This window comes from Terrapene carolina, unplaced genomic scaffold (assembly GCF_002925995.2).
Source record: "Terrapene carolina triunguis isolate 2854851 unplaced genomic scaffold, T_m_triunguis-2.0 Scaffold68, whole genome shotgun sequence".
NCBI classification, from domain to species: Eukaryota; Metazoa; Chordata; order Testudines; family Emydidae; genus Terrapene; species Terrapene triunguis.
In genome coordinates, this window is record NW_020664419.1 from 21,589,697 (window position 1) to 21,606,918 (window position 17,222).

The 17,222-nt window shown below is 43.5% G+C and overlaps 1 protein-coding gene across 4 annotated transcripts in view; it reads right to left on the reverse strand.

Moving 5' to 3' along the window:
• Window positions 1–16,236, reverse strand: part of SRPK2 (SRSF protein kinase 2) — a 259,374-nt gene extending 243,138 nt beyond the window's left edge. For 2 of the 4 annotated variants that reach the window (XM_026648679.2, XM_029910845.1), the window contains exons 1-2: window positions 16,162–16,236; window positions 15,981–16,053 (exon numbers count right to left, since the gene is read on the reverse strand). In XM_026648679.2, coding sequence (XP_026504464.1) covers window positions 15,981–16,053; window positions 16,162–16,177 — 89 coding nt within the window. In that variant the 5' untranslated portion in view covers window positions 16,178–16,236. Of the gene's footprint in view, window positions 1–15,980; window positions 16,054–16,161 lie in introns of those variants that run through there. The other 2 variants (XM_026648680.2, XM_026648678.2) reach the window with 1 other exon arrangement.
• Window positions 16,237–17,222: the final 986 nt, after the last annotated feature.

Below are 17,222 nucleotides of genomic sequence, written 5' to 3' on the forward strand. Positions count from 1 at the left end.
GCCAAACAGCTGATTGGCGCAGCAAGCCTGGGAGGGAGGAGAAGCGGAGCTGCGGCACGCTCATGGGAGGAGGCGGAGGTGAGCTGGGGCGGGGGCCCCGGGGAGGGCCGCAGCAAGTAATGGGTGGGCGGAGAGGAACCGCTTGCAGTAACACGAATTCATATATAACGAGGTAAAGCAGCCCCATCCCCCGGAGCGCTGCTTTACCGCATTATATCCGAATTCGCGTTAGATAGGACCACATTATATCGGCTTCAGCAGGAACAGGGCTGAAACCCCAAGCCTCGGCAGGCGCCTCCCAGGGTGCTGAAGCCCCGATTCCCAGCAAATATGCCCTGGCTCTCGAACTTCTGAAGATTGTGGTATGAGGCTCGGCAGGTCAGTAAGTTTGGCCACCCCGGTTCATGACAGTCTTATTGAAGACCGCATCGCTGAAGAGACTGGGAATGGGAATGGAGTATTTTACTTCTGGGTCACTGATCCAGACTGGCGGGCCAAAAGTAATTCTTTAATAGATGTTTGGTAGACTAGATGAAACTAACTGATGCTCTCAACTTAGTGCCTAGTAGACAGGTGTCCATATCACAATTATCACTATCAAAATTGGCACTCTTGTAGTGGCTAAATGGAAAGGCTAAGGGGTGAATGGATGTGGAAGAGACTGAACTCCTCTCTCCTAACATTGGTGGTCATTCCACATCAGCAGTGAATCAAACCAGTGGATCAATGCACAGCATCTTACAGTATTATGGCCTGTGCTATGCTAGTCTTGTGGAAAGCAGAGTACTTTCATGGGTATTAAGTCCAAATATAACATGAGCAGTCAATTCATTTCAAATTTAAAATAATTTTGTCTTTCTTCACTAATGGAGGAGTTTTAAAACAATGTGATGCTGTATGGAATATGTGGGACACTTTAGGATATTATTGATACCAATAATATAAAATTATTTTAAAATGGCAAGGAATCTGTCCCGATATGCCGTGTGAGGTATCTGTGAAAATGTTATAATTTGCCAAGTATGATAATCTTGTTTATATGTTTCACCTTTGTATTATGAATTATAGATATGTATGGTATATCTGTATTTCCAAACTTGTGCTGTGTTTCTGGGTGACACCCCCAGATTGGCATCAGCACTAGGCCTGCTTGATGGGACATCAGCTGTACAATGACCCCATTGAAAGGAGCCAAGGACTGCACTTTATGAGTCAGCAAACCATGCAGGGGCATGCCTATGAACAGAACTCTAAGGCCTTTCAATGCCATGTGCTGTGAAGCTTGTGTTTGGGACACAGGAAGCACAAGCCACATGGCAAAAAGGAATATAAAGGGCAGCTGCATCATCTCCATTTTGTCCTTATTCCTGCTTCTTACAACTTTTCTACAAATGAAGCTCCGAACAAATGACTGAATGACCCATCCAAGCTGTGCATGTGTTCCAGAGGGACTTTCAAGCCAGCAAAGTTACCAATACTGCTAAGAACCTGATATATGGATTTTGAAGACTCTATATGTATCTGATTGCTTTACCATTTAACAACTCTCTTCCTGTTCTTTCTTTTTTCTTTATAATAAACCTTTAGTTTAAAGGATTGGCTGGCAGCATGGTATTTTGAGTAAGATCCAAACTAATATTGACCTGGCAACATGGCTGACCCTTTGGGGTCAGAAGAACATTTTGCTATAGTGGGCAGAGTTTTTAAACAACTTCTCACTGTACTGGACCTAGGAGCTGATTGAGAGCCAGAGAATTGGAATGCAATAAAGGGGGCTGTGTGGTTTAATTTTTTAGCTTCTTGATAACCAGTGTGGGGGATCAGAAGCACAGTTTGTGACTGGCTGCGGAGTTTAACTTCAGTGTTACTCCCAAGACTGGTGGGATCTGCTCTCCCTTTTGCAGCCTGCCCTAACCTTCGCATTTCCAGTGAGGGCTACCCCAGGCACCCGTTGTGTCACACACAATACCAAAGCCCTCTGAATATTAGCCCATATCACCGGAAAAAGTTATGACTCAATAAGCAACTATATGTGTAAGCCCCTTCGTTTTCAGTTTAAACCAATTTTTACCGAAAAAATCCCAGGTTTTACAGAAAAGTATTCTTTTTTTTTTTCTCCAATTTTCACCTTTTGTATCATTCAAAGAAAATATATGTATTACGATAATACATTAGTCTGTGTGTATATGCAAAGCCGCGTGTTGAAGTAAGGTTATGTATTGGTCTAGAAGATACACACAAACAAAAAGGCACACATGAAAGCTCTAAAGTCCATGTGCATCTGAACGTACTGATGAATCTCAGACCCATCACGTACGCATTTCAAGCTGTTAGCAGATGACGGTTTAAAGATCTGACATACTAAAACGGGAAGAAAACAAAAATCTGTATCAGAATACGTTTCAGAACACAAGGAAGTATTTGAAAGTTTAAAAAAAAAAGAAAAGGATGAAGTTGAGTGTATGCACTGCAAATGGTGTAGCCCAATTATTAAATGTAAATATTTATAGACTAATAGTTCTAAGTCTACAACAGTAAACTGTTTATACAAATGAGAAGTTTTATTTGGGTATTAGAGATATATTGTTTTCTTAAACTCAGAGGTGGCATTGTATTTTGAGTTCTGTTTTAGTACTACAGCAAACCACATTGAATTCCATTCATCAAAGCATAATCTACTGAATACTTTTTTCCCCATCCTTCCATCCACCAAAATAAACCCCAATATTTACCCACAAAATATATTAATAGTTTTTTCCACCGATTTTCACCTGTTTTTGTTGTAGTAATAAACACCGATAAATTCCCAGGCAAAATGAAATAAAATAGAAACCGAAAACGAAGGGCCCTATACATGTGATAGAGTGGAATAGTGGTGAAGGTCTGGTGACATGCATAGTCTGTTAGTTGAATACTGAATTTGGTCCTTAATTAACAGCATGAGCCCCAGAGGAGGAGAAATTGAGATGTGCATACCCATAACTCCAAAGAGCCACAGAGAGGTCAAACTACTTTGGAAGACACCCTATTTGAAGGTATGAGTAATTGACAAAATGTCAAAGCTCCTAAAGACAAGCAGATCTGTGGTTTGAGAATAAAATTTTCTCTATCATATTTAGAGAGTATTAAACACACTATGAAAATTTTACTTTATCTGATACTGTTTCCTCAATTTGCATATGTTTGCTCCCTTTTTATGGGTTGTATATTCTTTTGTAAGAAAAAGAAATAGAAAAAGCTTACATGCATGTTATACAGCAAGTGTTGATGTAATTAAAGGTAAGCAAGTAATTTAGACTAATTTGGTATGCGTTCAATACATCTTACCTAAAGAGAAACAAGAGGCCATTCAGAGGGACACTGTCATAAATAACAAAAATAAATATCAGCTATGAAATAACACACATATAAAACTAAAAAATCTGCCTAAGTACAAAATTTTCCAAAAAACACTTACTTTGGACAGTTCCAGTAGTCACATTCATGCTTCCCTATACATGAGCCTAAACTTTGCTAAAGCAAAACACTACTAAATTATGTCAATGTGAGCTTCTCTCTCACCCTTTTCTGGAGCATTTAACATAAAATTACACATTACCTGTGAAAATATTTCTGAATATGCAAAGTAGAAAAAAAGCATACTGATGAGCCATTGATATACTGGTCTAAAGAAAGAGGATAGGACCTTATTATATTTATGATCTGAAACTGCATAACTTAACACACTATTCTGGTGAAAGTTTCATAACAAAACTCTCGCAGGATTAGTCCGTTCTGAAGTTTTACGAAGATGTTTAGACTCAGACTCATAGACTTTAAGGTCAGAAGGGACCATTATGGTCATCTAGTCTGACCTCCTGCATGATGCAGGCCACAAAAGCTGACCCACCCACTTTCCCTTAACTCAGCTGTTGAAGTCTCCAGATCGTGATTTAAAGACTTCAAGTCGCAGAGAATCCTCCAGCTTGCGACCCCTGCCCCATGCTGCGGAGGAAGGCGAAAAACCTCCAGGGCCTCTGCCAATCTACCCTGGAGGAAAATTCCTTCCCGACCCCAAATATGGCGATCAGTAGAACCCCGAGCATACAGGCTAGATTCTCCAGCCGGCCCCTCATTTTACCAGCGATGGCACGTTATTGCCTAATTGACTAAAATCACGTTATCCCACCAAACCATTCCCTCCATAAACTTATCTAGCCTAATCTTGAAGCCAGAGAGGTCTTTTGCCCCCACCGTTTCCCTCGGAAGGCTGTTCCAAAATTTCACCCCTCTGATGGTTAGAAACCTTCGTCTAATTTCAAGCCTAAACTTCCCCACGGCCAGTTTATATCCATTTGTTCTCGTGTCCACATTAGTACTGAGCTGAAATAATTCCTCTCCCTCCCTGGTATTTATCCCTCTGATATATTTAAAGAGAGCAATCATATCCCCCCTCAGCCTCCTTTTGGTTAGGCTAAACAAACCGAGCTCCTCGAGTCTCCTTTCATATGAAAGGTTTTCCATTCCTCGGATCATCCTAGTGGCCCTTCTCTGTACCCGTTCCAGTTTGAGTTCATCCTTTTTAAACATAGGAGACCAGAACTGCACACAGTACTCCAAATGAGGTCTCACCAGCGCCTTGTATAACGGAAGCAGCACCTCCTTGTCCCTACTAGAAATACCTCGCCTAATACATCCCAAGATGTTTACTTCATACTGTAAGATTTGTTCCCGGATTAATATTTTTCTATAGATTTTATCTTTAAGAATTTACCAGTCTGCTCCTGTATTATGAAGTACATAGTTAATAATGGGGATAATGAAAGCATTCGTAAGTGCATAGTGTGGCTCATAGCTCAGTCTATTTTTGAAATGTGCCAGCTAAAATTTTACATCAGTATTTTAACTCACTGATGTCTAAATTGTGTGGAATATTCATACCTCATCTTAAAGGTTTTCAGTTAATTATGTAGTGTATGTCTCCGGGTTAAATCACCTAAGCCAATTTAAATATAATTTTTTTATGCCAGAATAAAGTAAGTTATATACAAAGACTATGTTAAAGCAATAATTAGGTTGAGATTTTAATGAAGGAAAAGTCAGTAAATTCAGAATTAAGGATCCCACAGCAACTTTAACTCTGCTCCACTATGTAAATGCATACAATAAGGCATTGTTTCCCTACTTGAACAGTCTGGAAGAGGAAGAGCCACAGTGCAGAGAAAAGAAGGAATAGAGAAAAATATATCACGCTGGATTTGTCCTATAAACTCCTCTGTTAATATGCTTCCAGCACTTGTAGCAACCTTTAAGGGAGGCACAGCACACAACAGGCGCACCTCAAGCATATAGGGCTGCAAGCTCAGCTCACGGCCTAACGTTCTCTTCTCTACTCCTGTTGCACTTTGCCACAAAAACATACAGCCCACAAGGGGCCACTAGTAGCAACCCCATGTAGCATGTCACCTTGAGGTGAGTGACAGGGGGAAACAAAGAACAAGCAAAGATGACAAATGGGGGGGAAATATATGAACAAAAGATGAGACGAGAAGGCAGAAAAGGAAAATAGGACTGAAAAGGACCTCCCAGGTAATCAAGTCCAGTCCCCTGCTATCGCAGTCATATAATCCTGTTTATAAATTCATCAAATTCCATTGTAAAACTAGTTAGGTCAAGGCCAAGGGAGAAAAAGAAAAGCGAAAATGGCAACTGTTTCAAGAAATGGCACAAGGGAGACGCAACTCTTTTGAACAATTAACAGAATATACTGACAATATGGTACAATTTTTACTAAGGTTTGTGTTTGCTAGTTTTCATATAAGTGATTCCAATATTACAAATTAACACGCAGATTTTGTAAATGTACGAATTCTGGCTTTTATCACTGCAGCAACTACAACAGAAAGATTACAAAAAACAAACAAAAACAAAACCAAGGACTTAAACAACCCTGGGCTATAGTCAATACATGGTTTGCCTACTGTTTGCCAGAATTCTAAAATGATCACGAGACACTCAATACCATAGTTTAAAGTCAATGTTATTTTCCTATCTCTGAGGACAAAGAAAAACTCAGTCTCCCGTATCTTAGAAAAGTTAGTGTTTTTACTGATAGCTTTTTGGATGAGAAAAACTGTGAAACAACTACACCGTCAATAAGCAGTTTTATTTCTCAAGAGTTAGAGATTTCTTCAAGATTGCTTTTTACAGTCACCCTCCAAATAAGATTATCTCAGAAGTGACACTAAACATGACATTTTAGTGAAAAACATTTGTTCTTTATCCAGAATTTCTATACCAAATCAAAAGTTGCCAATTTATTTGCTGAAAAGGGACAAGCATGACATGAGCAAAACCTAGGGGTACATTTCTAATGAACACACTGAGTTTCAGCAACCTGACTCCCCACTATTATCAAGAACAGCTATTGGCTAAAAGTCTATGAAACATTTAGAAAATATGCAGTGCAGTAACAAGATACTATTTGTACAGAGTACCTTTTACTAACCTTAAGTACACATTTAGTCTGAAAATCTCAGTCTTCCCAAACAAACACTGCTAAACAAAAATTTGTCAGATTGCAATTTTGCCATGTTACAGTACATATAGATTGTTATAATGTAATAATAAGGTATGTAATATATTAGCCCATTCTTGCCCTTCTACCTTACCTTCCATACACCATCTGGACATTAACTCCCAAGGGTGGGGCTCAGACGCCAGGAGCACCTTCGCAGTTTAGACAGTGGCAAGCACAATTGTTCACAACACCAGTGCTCCAGAAACATTAACAAAGCCATTCCTCTTTGAATTTTGTAGAGAGATGATGGTTCGCAGAGCCATGAGGAGGAACCAGAGAGTGAAGTTAGGGATTGTGTGGAAAAATAACAGGGGAGAACAGGAGGCTGGGTAAGTCAGTTGAAATGGACAGAAGCTGATGCCAATTGTAAAATAAAGAATTAAATTTAGGAATGGATAGAACACTGAGTACACAGACTAAAGTTAGGGGGAGAGGGGAGAGAAATGTATACATTTTTTAAAATTGTTTAGCACAGTGGTGCCCCAATCCTGAGTGTGGCCTCTAGAGACTACTGCAATACAAATAATTATTGAAATGATAGTATAGGGAGGAAAAAGTAAAAGATGAGAGCTAGGCAGGATTAGAAGGGATAAAGGGATGCAAAAATAAGTGATACATCTTTTTCGCCAATCCTTCATTTACATTTGGTTATTTTTGTGAGGTCCTCTGAGCTGTCCTGCCTTACTTTATGTCTTTGAAGATCTCAGCACACTTTTGAGTGTTATTATGATAGAGATGTGTATAAAGAGGAAACGAATGCTGAGTTAATTTCTATTTTCCATGAAACCAGGCTGGCTGGTATTATGTTTCCATCTTTTAACAACAAAGTCCCACAACAGCTGTCCCATTCTTTTGCACGAGATCAGTGTTTGGCTGACCAACCTATAATTACCCTGATCATCCCGTAAGTCCTTTTTAAATATTGACATAACATTGGCTTCCTTTTCCCCAGTTTTTCACAATATATTAAAAATTAACATTAGCTTTCCAGAGAGCGCCTCAGCCAATTTCTATAAGACTAAGGCTAGGTCTACACTACCCGCCTGAATCGGCGGGTAGAAATCGACCTCTCGGGGATTGAATTATCGTGTCTCGTCGGGACGTGACAATCGATCCCCGAATCGACGCTCTTACTCCACCAGCGGAGGTGGGAGTAAGCGCCGTCGACGGGAAGCCGCGGAGGTCGATTTTGCCACCGTCCTTACAGCGGGGTAAGTCGGCTGCGATACGTCGAATTCAGCTACGCTATTCGCGTAGCTGAATTTGCTTATCTTAAATCGACCCCCCCCCGTAGTGAAGACGTAGCCTAAAACAGCTAAACTGCTCCTTCTGATAGGCCAGGTCTACTTTACTTTATGCTGAACCCATTGTCTGTAGCTTTTTAGATGACAAGCCCTTCAGAACAAGAAATATCCCTTCTTTTATATTTGCACAGTATCTAGTACACAGCAGGCAGTCCAGGAGATTAAAATAATAGTGGAAGTAGGGCAATTTTTCTTGGACACCTCTTATCTCCAGAACCTCTCTATTTGATCTGACAGATCATGAAAGATCATCTTTGGAGCATGGTGTAAGGACCATCTCTTCTGGCTGAAGGGAAGGTAGGGGAAACCTTATTTGACATTGGTCAGTATGATGTGGTATTTTTCAGTACATACGGGTTCAGAAAACTTGGTATTATCCATTCTTCCATTGTGCTGATCTGTTTACTTTATGTCAGGGGTAGGCAACCTATGGCACGTGTGCCAAAGGCAGCACGCGTGCTGATTTTCAGTGGCACTCACACTGCCCGGGTCCTGGCCACCGGTCCGGGGGGCTCTGCATTTTAATTTAATTTTAAATGAAGCTTCTTAAACATTTTAAAAACCTTATTTACTTTACATACAACAATAGTTTAGTTATATATTATAGATTTATAGAAAGAGACCTTCTAAAAACATTAAAATGTATTACTGCAAGCAAAACCTTAAATTAGAGTGAATAAATGAAGACTCGGCATACCACTTCTGAAAGGTTGCCGACCCCTGCTTTATGTGTTTCTCCAGTGTGGATCAGCTGAGAGTACAGGATCTGTTGCATGAGGCATGAAACATCCACTGCTGTGCTGGGGAACATTAGTTGAGGGGAAAATAAATCAATCCATCCTGTGCACCATTGACTGCCTCAGCCAATGTAGACCAAACTCAAAAATAGTAGTCATGCAAAAGGTTAAGGATATTTTTAACTAAGATAAATAGGTTTTTAAACCAATGCAAAAAGCCAGCTCTGTTTACAAACAGACCAGACAACAATGGTCTCAAGTTTATTGCTCCTCAAAAGGAGAAGCAGGTTGCCACTGGAGGAGAAAATGGAGACAGTCATTAGCATAAAAAGATATCGTGGATCTTTTCTTTCAACCCGATAGTAACAGAATGGTGAAACAATCCACTTCTCTAGCTATGCCTCTGACTTAACTAGGCAGCCTAAACTTTGTGACTAACAGCCTCTCTACCACACCAGAATATCAGCAGACACAACATGTCTGAAATTTGGACTGAAACTTTTATCTGAGACAAGCTTAATCATGCAGAAGAGCAACTAACATGCAGAGTATGGAACATTTATCATTGGAAGTGGGAGAGCCTTCAGAATCCAGTATTCACACTTTGTCTTGATAATCTATGTAAGGCCATAGACAGTTCTGCTCCCCATCCAACCTACAATCCAAGGCAAATTTTACTGAAGTGATCAAAAAGTATATTTTCATATTGTAATAAGCAAACTGACATGTGGCCAGATATAAAGGTCTTATCTATTAGAAAATTTAAGAATTCATGAAAGATACATTGTCAGAGGACTGGACTGACCACCTTATTTTATCTACTGCACATTCCATAGCTTGTAGTTCTTGAGTGTCCAATGGTTAAAACTTGCCATTGCTATCCACCCGATTTATTTTGTTTGAACAGAGATTGTGAGATACTCTCCCCCATCATTCCATGATACTTTGCTGTAGCTGAAAAAAATAAATAAATAAGAAGGGAAATAGCTTCCACTCCAGCTGTCCTCTTCTGGAGGGGAAAGGCAGAAGAAGGCATTACAGATGGATGGGAGAAACCCCTTTCAAAATCCACGGTCAGACAGACCCTGGCCATGCAGATTACATTATTCTATAGACTTTTTTAGAAAACAGCATAGGAAAATAAAATAGAAAAATCAGAACAAAATATGGGACACACCACTGCAGCACACTAATGCCTCCTGCCCTTCACCATGATGGATTCACCCTCCAATCCAACTGCATGTGAAAAGGAGTGCCTCTGCCTGAAAAGGCAAATTGAAATAATGCATTTTTAGTGGACCTATGCTGAACCAGCCTATAGTTGTAAAAGCAACTGTCCTACTGAAGACAATGTAGAGTTTTACATAAATGTAATACAATTACTTCAGATTTAACCTTCTGCATGGCATATCTCTTTACTAATTTAACTATTTAGTGCCTGATGAGCAGGTTCTCACAATTCATCACAGAAGCCCTGGATGTTGGCAAATTCTGAGTTCAGAGATTGATGTCTTGATACCTAAATCAACATATTTAGTTCCAACACACCTACCTCATAGTGGTCCTATATGAAATGTTACAGCTTCTGGAGCATTTCCTATTTCAGAAAGCCAATGGTTGCATCCTAGAATGATTTCCTAGGATAAGACATTGCAACAAGAAGAAAGTCAAGGAAAGTGTGGGCCCCTTACTGAATGAGGGAGGCAACCTAGTGACAGAGGATGTGGAAAAAGCTAATGTATTCAATGCTTTTTTTGCCTCTGTCTTCACAAACAAAGTCAGCTCCCAGACTACTGCACTGGGCAGCACAATATGGGGAGGAGATGACAAGCCTTCTGTGGAGAAGGAAGTGGTTCGGGACTATTTAGAAAAGGTGGACGAGCACAAGTCCATGGGGCCGGATGCGCTGCATCCGAGGGTGCTAAAGGAGTTGGCGGATATGATTGCAGAGCCATTGGCCATTATCTTTGAAAACTCATGGTGATCCAGGGAGGTCCCGGATGACTGGAAAAAGGCTAATGTAGTGCCCATCTTTAAAAAAGGGAGGGAGGAGGATCCGGGGAACTCCAGGCCAGTCAGCCTCACCTCAGTCCCTGGAAAAATCATGGAGCAGGTCCTCAAGGAATCAATTATGAAGCACTTAGAGGAGAGGAAAGTGATCAGGAACAGTCAGCATGAATTCACCAAGGGCAAGTCATGCCTGACTAACCTAATTGCCTTCTATGACGAGATAACTGGCTCTGTGGATGAGGGGAAAGCAGTGGACGTGTTATTCCTTGACTTTAGCAAAGCTTTTGATACAGTCTCCCACAGTATTCTTGCCAGCAAGTTAAAGAAGTATGGGCTGGATGAATGGACTATAAGGTGGATAGAAAGCTGGCTAGATCGTCGGGCTCAACGAATAGTGATCAATGGCTCCATGTCTAGTTGGCAGCTGGTATCAAGCGGAGTGCCCCAAGGGTCGGTCCTGGGGCCGATTTTGTTCAAGATCTTCATTAATGATCTGGAGGATGGCATAGACTGCACCCTCAGCAAGTTTGCAGATGACACTAAACTGGGAGGAGTGGTAGATACACTGGAGGGTAAGGATCGGATACAGAGGGACCTAGACAAATTAGAGGATTGGGCCAAAAGAAATTTAATGAGGTTCAACAAGGACAAGTGAAGAGTCCTGCATTTAGGACCGAAGAATCCCATGCACTGCTACAGACTAGGGACCAAATGGCTAGGCAGCAGTTCTGCAGAAAAGGACCTAGGGGTGACAGTGGACGAGAAGCTGGATATGAGTCAACAGTGTGCACTTGTTGCCAAGAAGGCTAACGGCATTTTGGGCCGTATAAGTAGGGACAGTGCCAGCAGATCGAGGGACATGATAATTCCCCTCTATTCGACATTGATGACGCCTCATCTGGAGTACTGTGTCCAGTTTTGGGCCCCACACTACAGGAAGAATGTGGAGAAATTGAAAAGAGTCCAGCGGAGGGCAACAAAAATGATTGGGGGGCTGGAGCACATGACTTATGAGGAGAGGCTGAGGGAACTGGGATTGTTTAGTCTGCAGAAGAGAAGAATGAGGGGGGATTTGATAGCTGCTTTCAACTACCTGAAAGGGGGTTCCAAAGAGGATGGATCTAGACCAGTGGTTCCCAAACTGGGGTTCGTGAACCCCTGGGGGTTCGCAAAATGTTACAGGGGGTTCTTGGGAAAAAATTCTCTAATGGCGGTCAGAGATGTCCGTAGGGATCCTGGGCAGCATGGGGCCAGCAGCCTGGAGCCCCTGGACTTCCAAGAGCTAAGCAGATCAAAGCAAGCATTGCTATCACACTGAGGAGATTTAAACGTCAAGACTCCTTATAAGAAATGGAAAGGAAGGTGGATATTTTTTGCTGTTTTTAAAATTATATAGGCAGCTAGTATTGTTTTTAAAATTATGAACAATTTTAAGCTTTGTTGTAACGTGCATTGTTTGCCTGGACTGCTCAAGACCTGAATGCTTGTGTAGGAGGAACTCTTTGAGTTGGCTTCTTAAATGCCTTCATGCTGTTTCACATCTGAAACATAGGAGCCTTGTCTTATAACAGGCTTATTCAAAGTGATACAAGCTACAAAAGTGAGATCTTGGAAGAGTGTTGCCATTTTCATAATGCAATAAAAATACTGTAATGATAACTAATAATTAATAACAAATAGTGTGTAATAAGCATGTCATAAAAACAAATTTTATATTTCCAAGATCACTGCTTTTATAATTTATACTCAGGTAAAGGAGAAAATCCCTGGAAATATTCATTTTTAGGAGGGGGTTCGCGAGACTTGACATTTTAGTGAAAGGGGTTCACAGGTTGTTAAAGTTTGGGAACCACTGATCTAGACTGTTCTCAGTGGTACCAGATGACAGAAGAAGGAGTAATGGTCTCAAGTTGCAGGGGGGGAGGTTTAGGTTGGATATTAGTAAAAACTTTTTCACTTGGAGGGTGGTGAAGCACTGGAATGGGTTACCTAGGGAGGTGGTGGAATCTCCTTCCTTCGAGGTTTTTAAGGTCAGGCTTGACAAAACCCTGGCTGGGATGATTTGGTTGGGGATTGGTCCTGCTTTGAGCAGGGGGTTGGACTAGATGACCTTCTGAGGTCCCTTCTAATCCTGATATTCTATGATTCTAAGTCTCAGCAAACAGAACAATGCACTGCAACAGACACGTGCTGCTTTTTACTATGTTTACTGTACATTGCATGGATTCCACAAACAACTTTTGTATCCATGTGCTAAATTTAAACACCCAAATTTGAAAATTTTGTCCTTAGTATATTGCAGGACTACAGCAGGATTACAAGGCCTTACAATTCAGTTGAATTTGAGAGACGAACAGAACCCAGCTCTCTCTCCCACAGTTATGCTGGCTCTGTAATGCTGAGAAATAAAGAACACTAAACAAATATGTTTACTACAAAGCATACAGGGAGAAGATCTTTTGAAGTTATCATTTCACAGTCCCTTTGCAAAGTAAGACCTGCAGTTCAACACAAACTGTTTCACACAAAGTTCTATCTACAGCTTTGACGACTCCCTTGCCTCACACACTGGGATTTATAAATTCAATTTGTATGTTGTGCATACCAAATCCACCCATTATTCTGAGATCCCAATTCTCTAGTGTTTGGGTTAAAAACAAGCCAAGGAAATGTGAAGATCCACACAATGTATTAATATTATTTCCCGAAATCAAGTTGAATATTAGTTTTAACAACATTTTGGGACAAAACTACACAATAATGTTCAAAGCGCTACACATCTTTCAGAATTTTACGTTAAGATGTTATATTGTTACCCAAAAGAGTAAGCCAGAGAAAAAGGACTAGATAATGTAAAAGGGTTAAGGGACAAGAAATTATACACAGTAGAAAAGAAATGAAAACTGTTTGCTGTAGCAAAGCCACTGTTTCCCAAGGCAACAGAATAGATTGGGGCACTGCATCTGGAAATGCCAACTCGGTATGGCAAGTGGCCAGAAACGGACTGTGCCATCAACTGACTGGATACTCATACCTACCAGCACCCAGTTTGACCCGTGGTTTAACGTTAAAAAAAAATTCTAGTTATGTGCTCAGTAAAAGTATGTTTTAACATAATGTAATTTAATTAATTCATTCACCAAAACAAAGTCACAAGGCAGCACTCACCAAAAGCATACTAACCATTGTAATTTTTTACTGAAGCATCAGTTAAAGTTATCCACTTTGTAGTTATCACATCTAAACAGATATTGACTCATGAAAATTGTAAAAAACAAAATACAAAATCTAGAAGTAACAAAGTTCCTATACAATGTCAAATCATTTCTGAGAAATATGTGTTTCTGAAGTGATAAACAAAAGCATACAAACTCTGTATAAGATGATCACAAACTTTCCTTCCAAAATGTTTTTTGGAAATAATGGAACCAATCACATAGGACAACTGTGCCACAAAACTTTGTTTCTTACATTAAAAATTTTTTAATATGACTGAAAGCAAAATGCTTTTTTCACACAGCATTGGAAACATACAGCAGAAGCAGAACAGGATAAGGATGCACAGCTACTATCCACATCTAAAGAACAACACAGCAAAAGTTTTAAACCTCTGCTGCTTTTACCCATCCCTGAAGGGGCAGGAAAAGACTGCACCAGAATGACTGAATCTGTTTCTTTATAACTTTCTACATAAATCCAGAAGAAAAAATGGGGATGAGAGGGATGTCCTGGGAGGAGACCCATGGGAATATGGCACACCGGCAGGAGGGTGGGGGGCAGATAAAGAACATGGCAAAAAGTAATCTAATAAAGACATGTGACGTCTGATGGGATTTTATGTAGAAGCCCATGGGGCCATGGGTTATATGAGGGTGATATGAAGAGCTGGATGGGGGATGCCCATAAGCATGGAAGAGCATATATTCTAGTGGGTCCCAAGGGTAAAAGGGGCTATTGGGAGAGTAGGTATCCCAGTTGGTCGGGTCCTCTGGGAAGGTATAGGGAAGTATGGGACGGGCTGGTATCCCAGTGAGAGTATTATGGCTGGCGCTGGGAGGGGTCATCTCTCCTTGTGTCCCCTAGAGGGAATTGGAGGGGGCGGGGGGTCGTGTCTATCCAGGCAGATCTCAGAGGTATGGGAGGGATGTGTCCTGCAAAGATGAAAGAGTGTCCAAGGGTGTCCTGTCCCAGCAGGATGAGGGATAGGTGCACGGGAGGAGATACCCTGTCCCAATGGGCTATGTAGGCAGGGTACCCCCTGTTCCAGCTGGATGAGGCAAAGGAGAGGATCTCTCTCAGTAGGCTATTAGGGGTACTGTGGGGTGCCCCAGCAGGGGTATGTTCTGGTGGGAAGGGTGGTCCCCAAGTCAGGAGGGATTCCCCTACGGGACATGGGAGGGGAGCACAGGCAGGGAGAAGTGTGCCCAACAGGGATATGGGAGGGCCCTGGAGTGGCTGTTCTGGAGAAATATGGAGGATGGGGGGGAATCTTGGGAGAACTCTCCTCACAGAATACTAGGAGCTCCTGGGGGGCTGTCCCAGAAAGACAGAGGTCTGTCCCAGCAGGATATGGAAGAGCCCGCCCCAGTAGGATATGGGGGGTTCCAGGGTCCCGTGGGGGGGCTATCCTGGAAGGATATGGGGGGAACAAGAGGGGTTATCATAGAGGAATATGGGGTGGCTCGGAGGCGGCTGTCTGGAGGGATATGGGGGAGATGGAGTCTGGGGGGGAGTGTCCCAGTGGGATCTGGGGAGACCAGGGGCTGTCTGGAGGGATATGGGGGTCCCATGGGAGGTCCATCCAAGCAGGATATGGGGAGTCCTGTGGGGAGGGAGGCTGACCCAGACGGATGTTGAGGTTTCCTGGGGGACCCAATGCCGGCGGGATATGAGGAGTCCCGTGGGGGTGAGGGTTTCTGGGGGAGCCGATGACAGCAGAATGGGAGGTCCTGTGGGGGGAAGGCTGTCCCAAAGGGATGTCAACGGTCCTGGGGGAGCCCCATGCTGGAAGAATATGGGGAGTCCCAGGGGGGAGGCTCCACCAGAGAAATATGGGGGGTTCCGTGAGGGGGCTGTACCCAAAAGATATAGAGAGTCCGGATGTCCCAACCCGGTGGGATATGGGGAGTGCCATGGGGTGGCATCCCGGCAAAATATGGGGGTCCCGCGAGGGGAGACTGTCCCGAAGGGATGGGGGGATCCCATGGGAGGCTGTCCCGGAGAAATAGGGGGGCCCCGTGAGGGGACTGTCCCGGAAGGATGTGGGGGGTCCGGATGTCCCGTCGGGATATGGGGAGTCCCGCGGGGGGGCGCGTCCTAGAGGAATGGGGGGCCCGGCGGGTTATGGGGGAGGCGAGGCTCCGCACTCACTTTTTGTGCTTGTCCCTCCTGCCGGCCGCCGCGGGCTGCTTGGGCCGCCGCCTCCGGGCCTGCAGGGCCAGCACTGGGGAGAGACGGGCACAGGTTAGTGGGCGCGCAGGGGTACTTTCCTCAGCCCCCCTCCGAGGAGCCGGTACCGCTGCCGGGCTCCCGCAGCCGCCCGGGATGGTACCTTTCCGGGAGCTCATCGCTCTGCCCTGCCGCCGGCCCCTCACCCGCCGCCCGCCAGCCGGGTCCGAGCGCCGGGCACGGAGCAGCAGCAGCCCCTCCAGCGAGCGCGCAGGCGCAGCCCCCCCGGCAGGGCCGGCGAGGGACAGAAGGGGCGGGACGGTGAGAGGGCGGGCAGGTACCGGCCAGGCCGCGGGTCTGCAGCGCCCTCCCTTCCCTACTGGCTTCGTTAGTGCCTCCAAGCCTTCCCCAGGGTCCCCAGAGCAGCACCTCGCGTCCCCAGCGGAGACCGGGGGCCTTTGCGCTAGGCACTGTACACACAGTACTAAGAGGCAGGTCCTGTCCCAGGGACCTTACAAACAAGCCAGAGGAAAGAAGACCAGGCTGCTGGGGGGAAGCTCCTTGCCCCACCTGGCCAATGGGCTCACAGCCAGGAACAGAACCCAGCTCTCCCCCCCCTACCCTGATAGTCTGGCTGCTGGACCCCCCTGTTTTTCTCTCTTCACCACTCTCTCTTTCACCTTAGAAAAAGGTTTTAAGCAGTGTTCTCATATTCATGTTTCCTAACACCTTCCAATATATATTCCTGCAACCTTTTTTGTTTTGTTTTGAGAACCTCTAACAACTCCATTGCTTCTGGCAGGACTTGGATTTTGGCAGGGGAACAGGCCTGAGGTCAGAGAGGTGCCTTTTGCTACTGAGATGAAATTCCATTCAAAGTTGGCCTAGTTATAAACTGTTGAAAATTACCCTTTTTCTCTATGTGGTTTGTGTAGTATGGCTTGATTTAGTAGTATGCCCCAAACACTGAGCAATGTGAAGGCTCTCAGTTCAGCATTACACACACACAGCACAAACACTGCATGAGTCACATATACATTGCACTGGGAACTCCTAGGAGTAGAGGGTCCTTCCAGTTGCTGCCAGTTTAGCTGTGGTAATAGGACAGGGAGAGAAAGACACTGCCCATTTCCCTCTTTGGCTATCACATGAAGAAAGAACTGGATAAGAACCCCAAAAGAGGAGACCGTGGTGCATAATGGAAGTTGTAGTCTGATAAAAAAC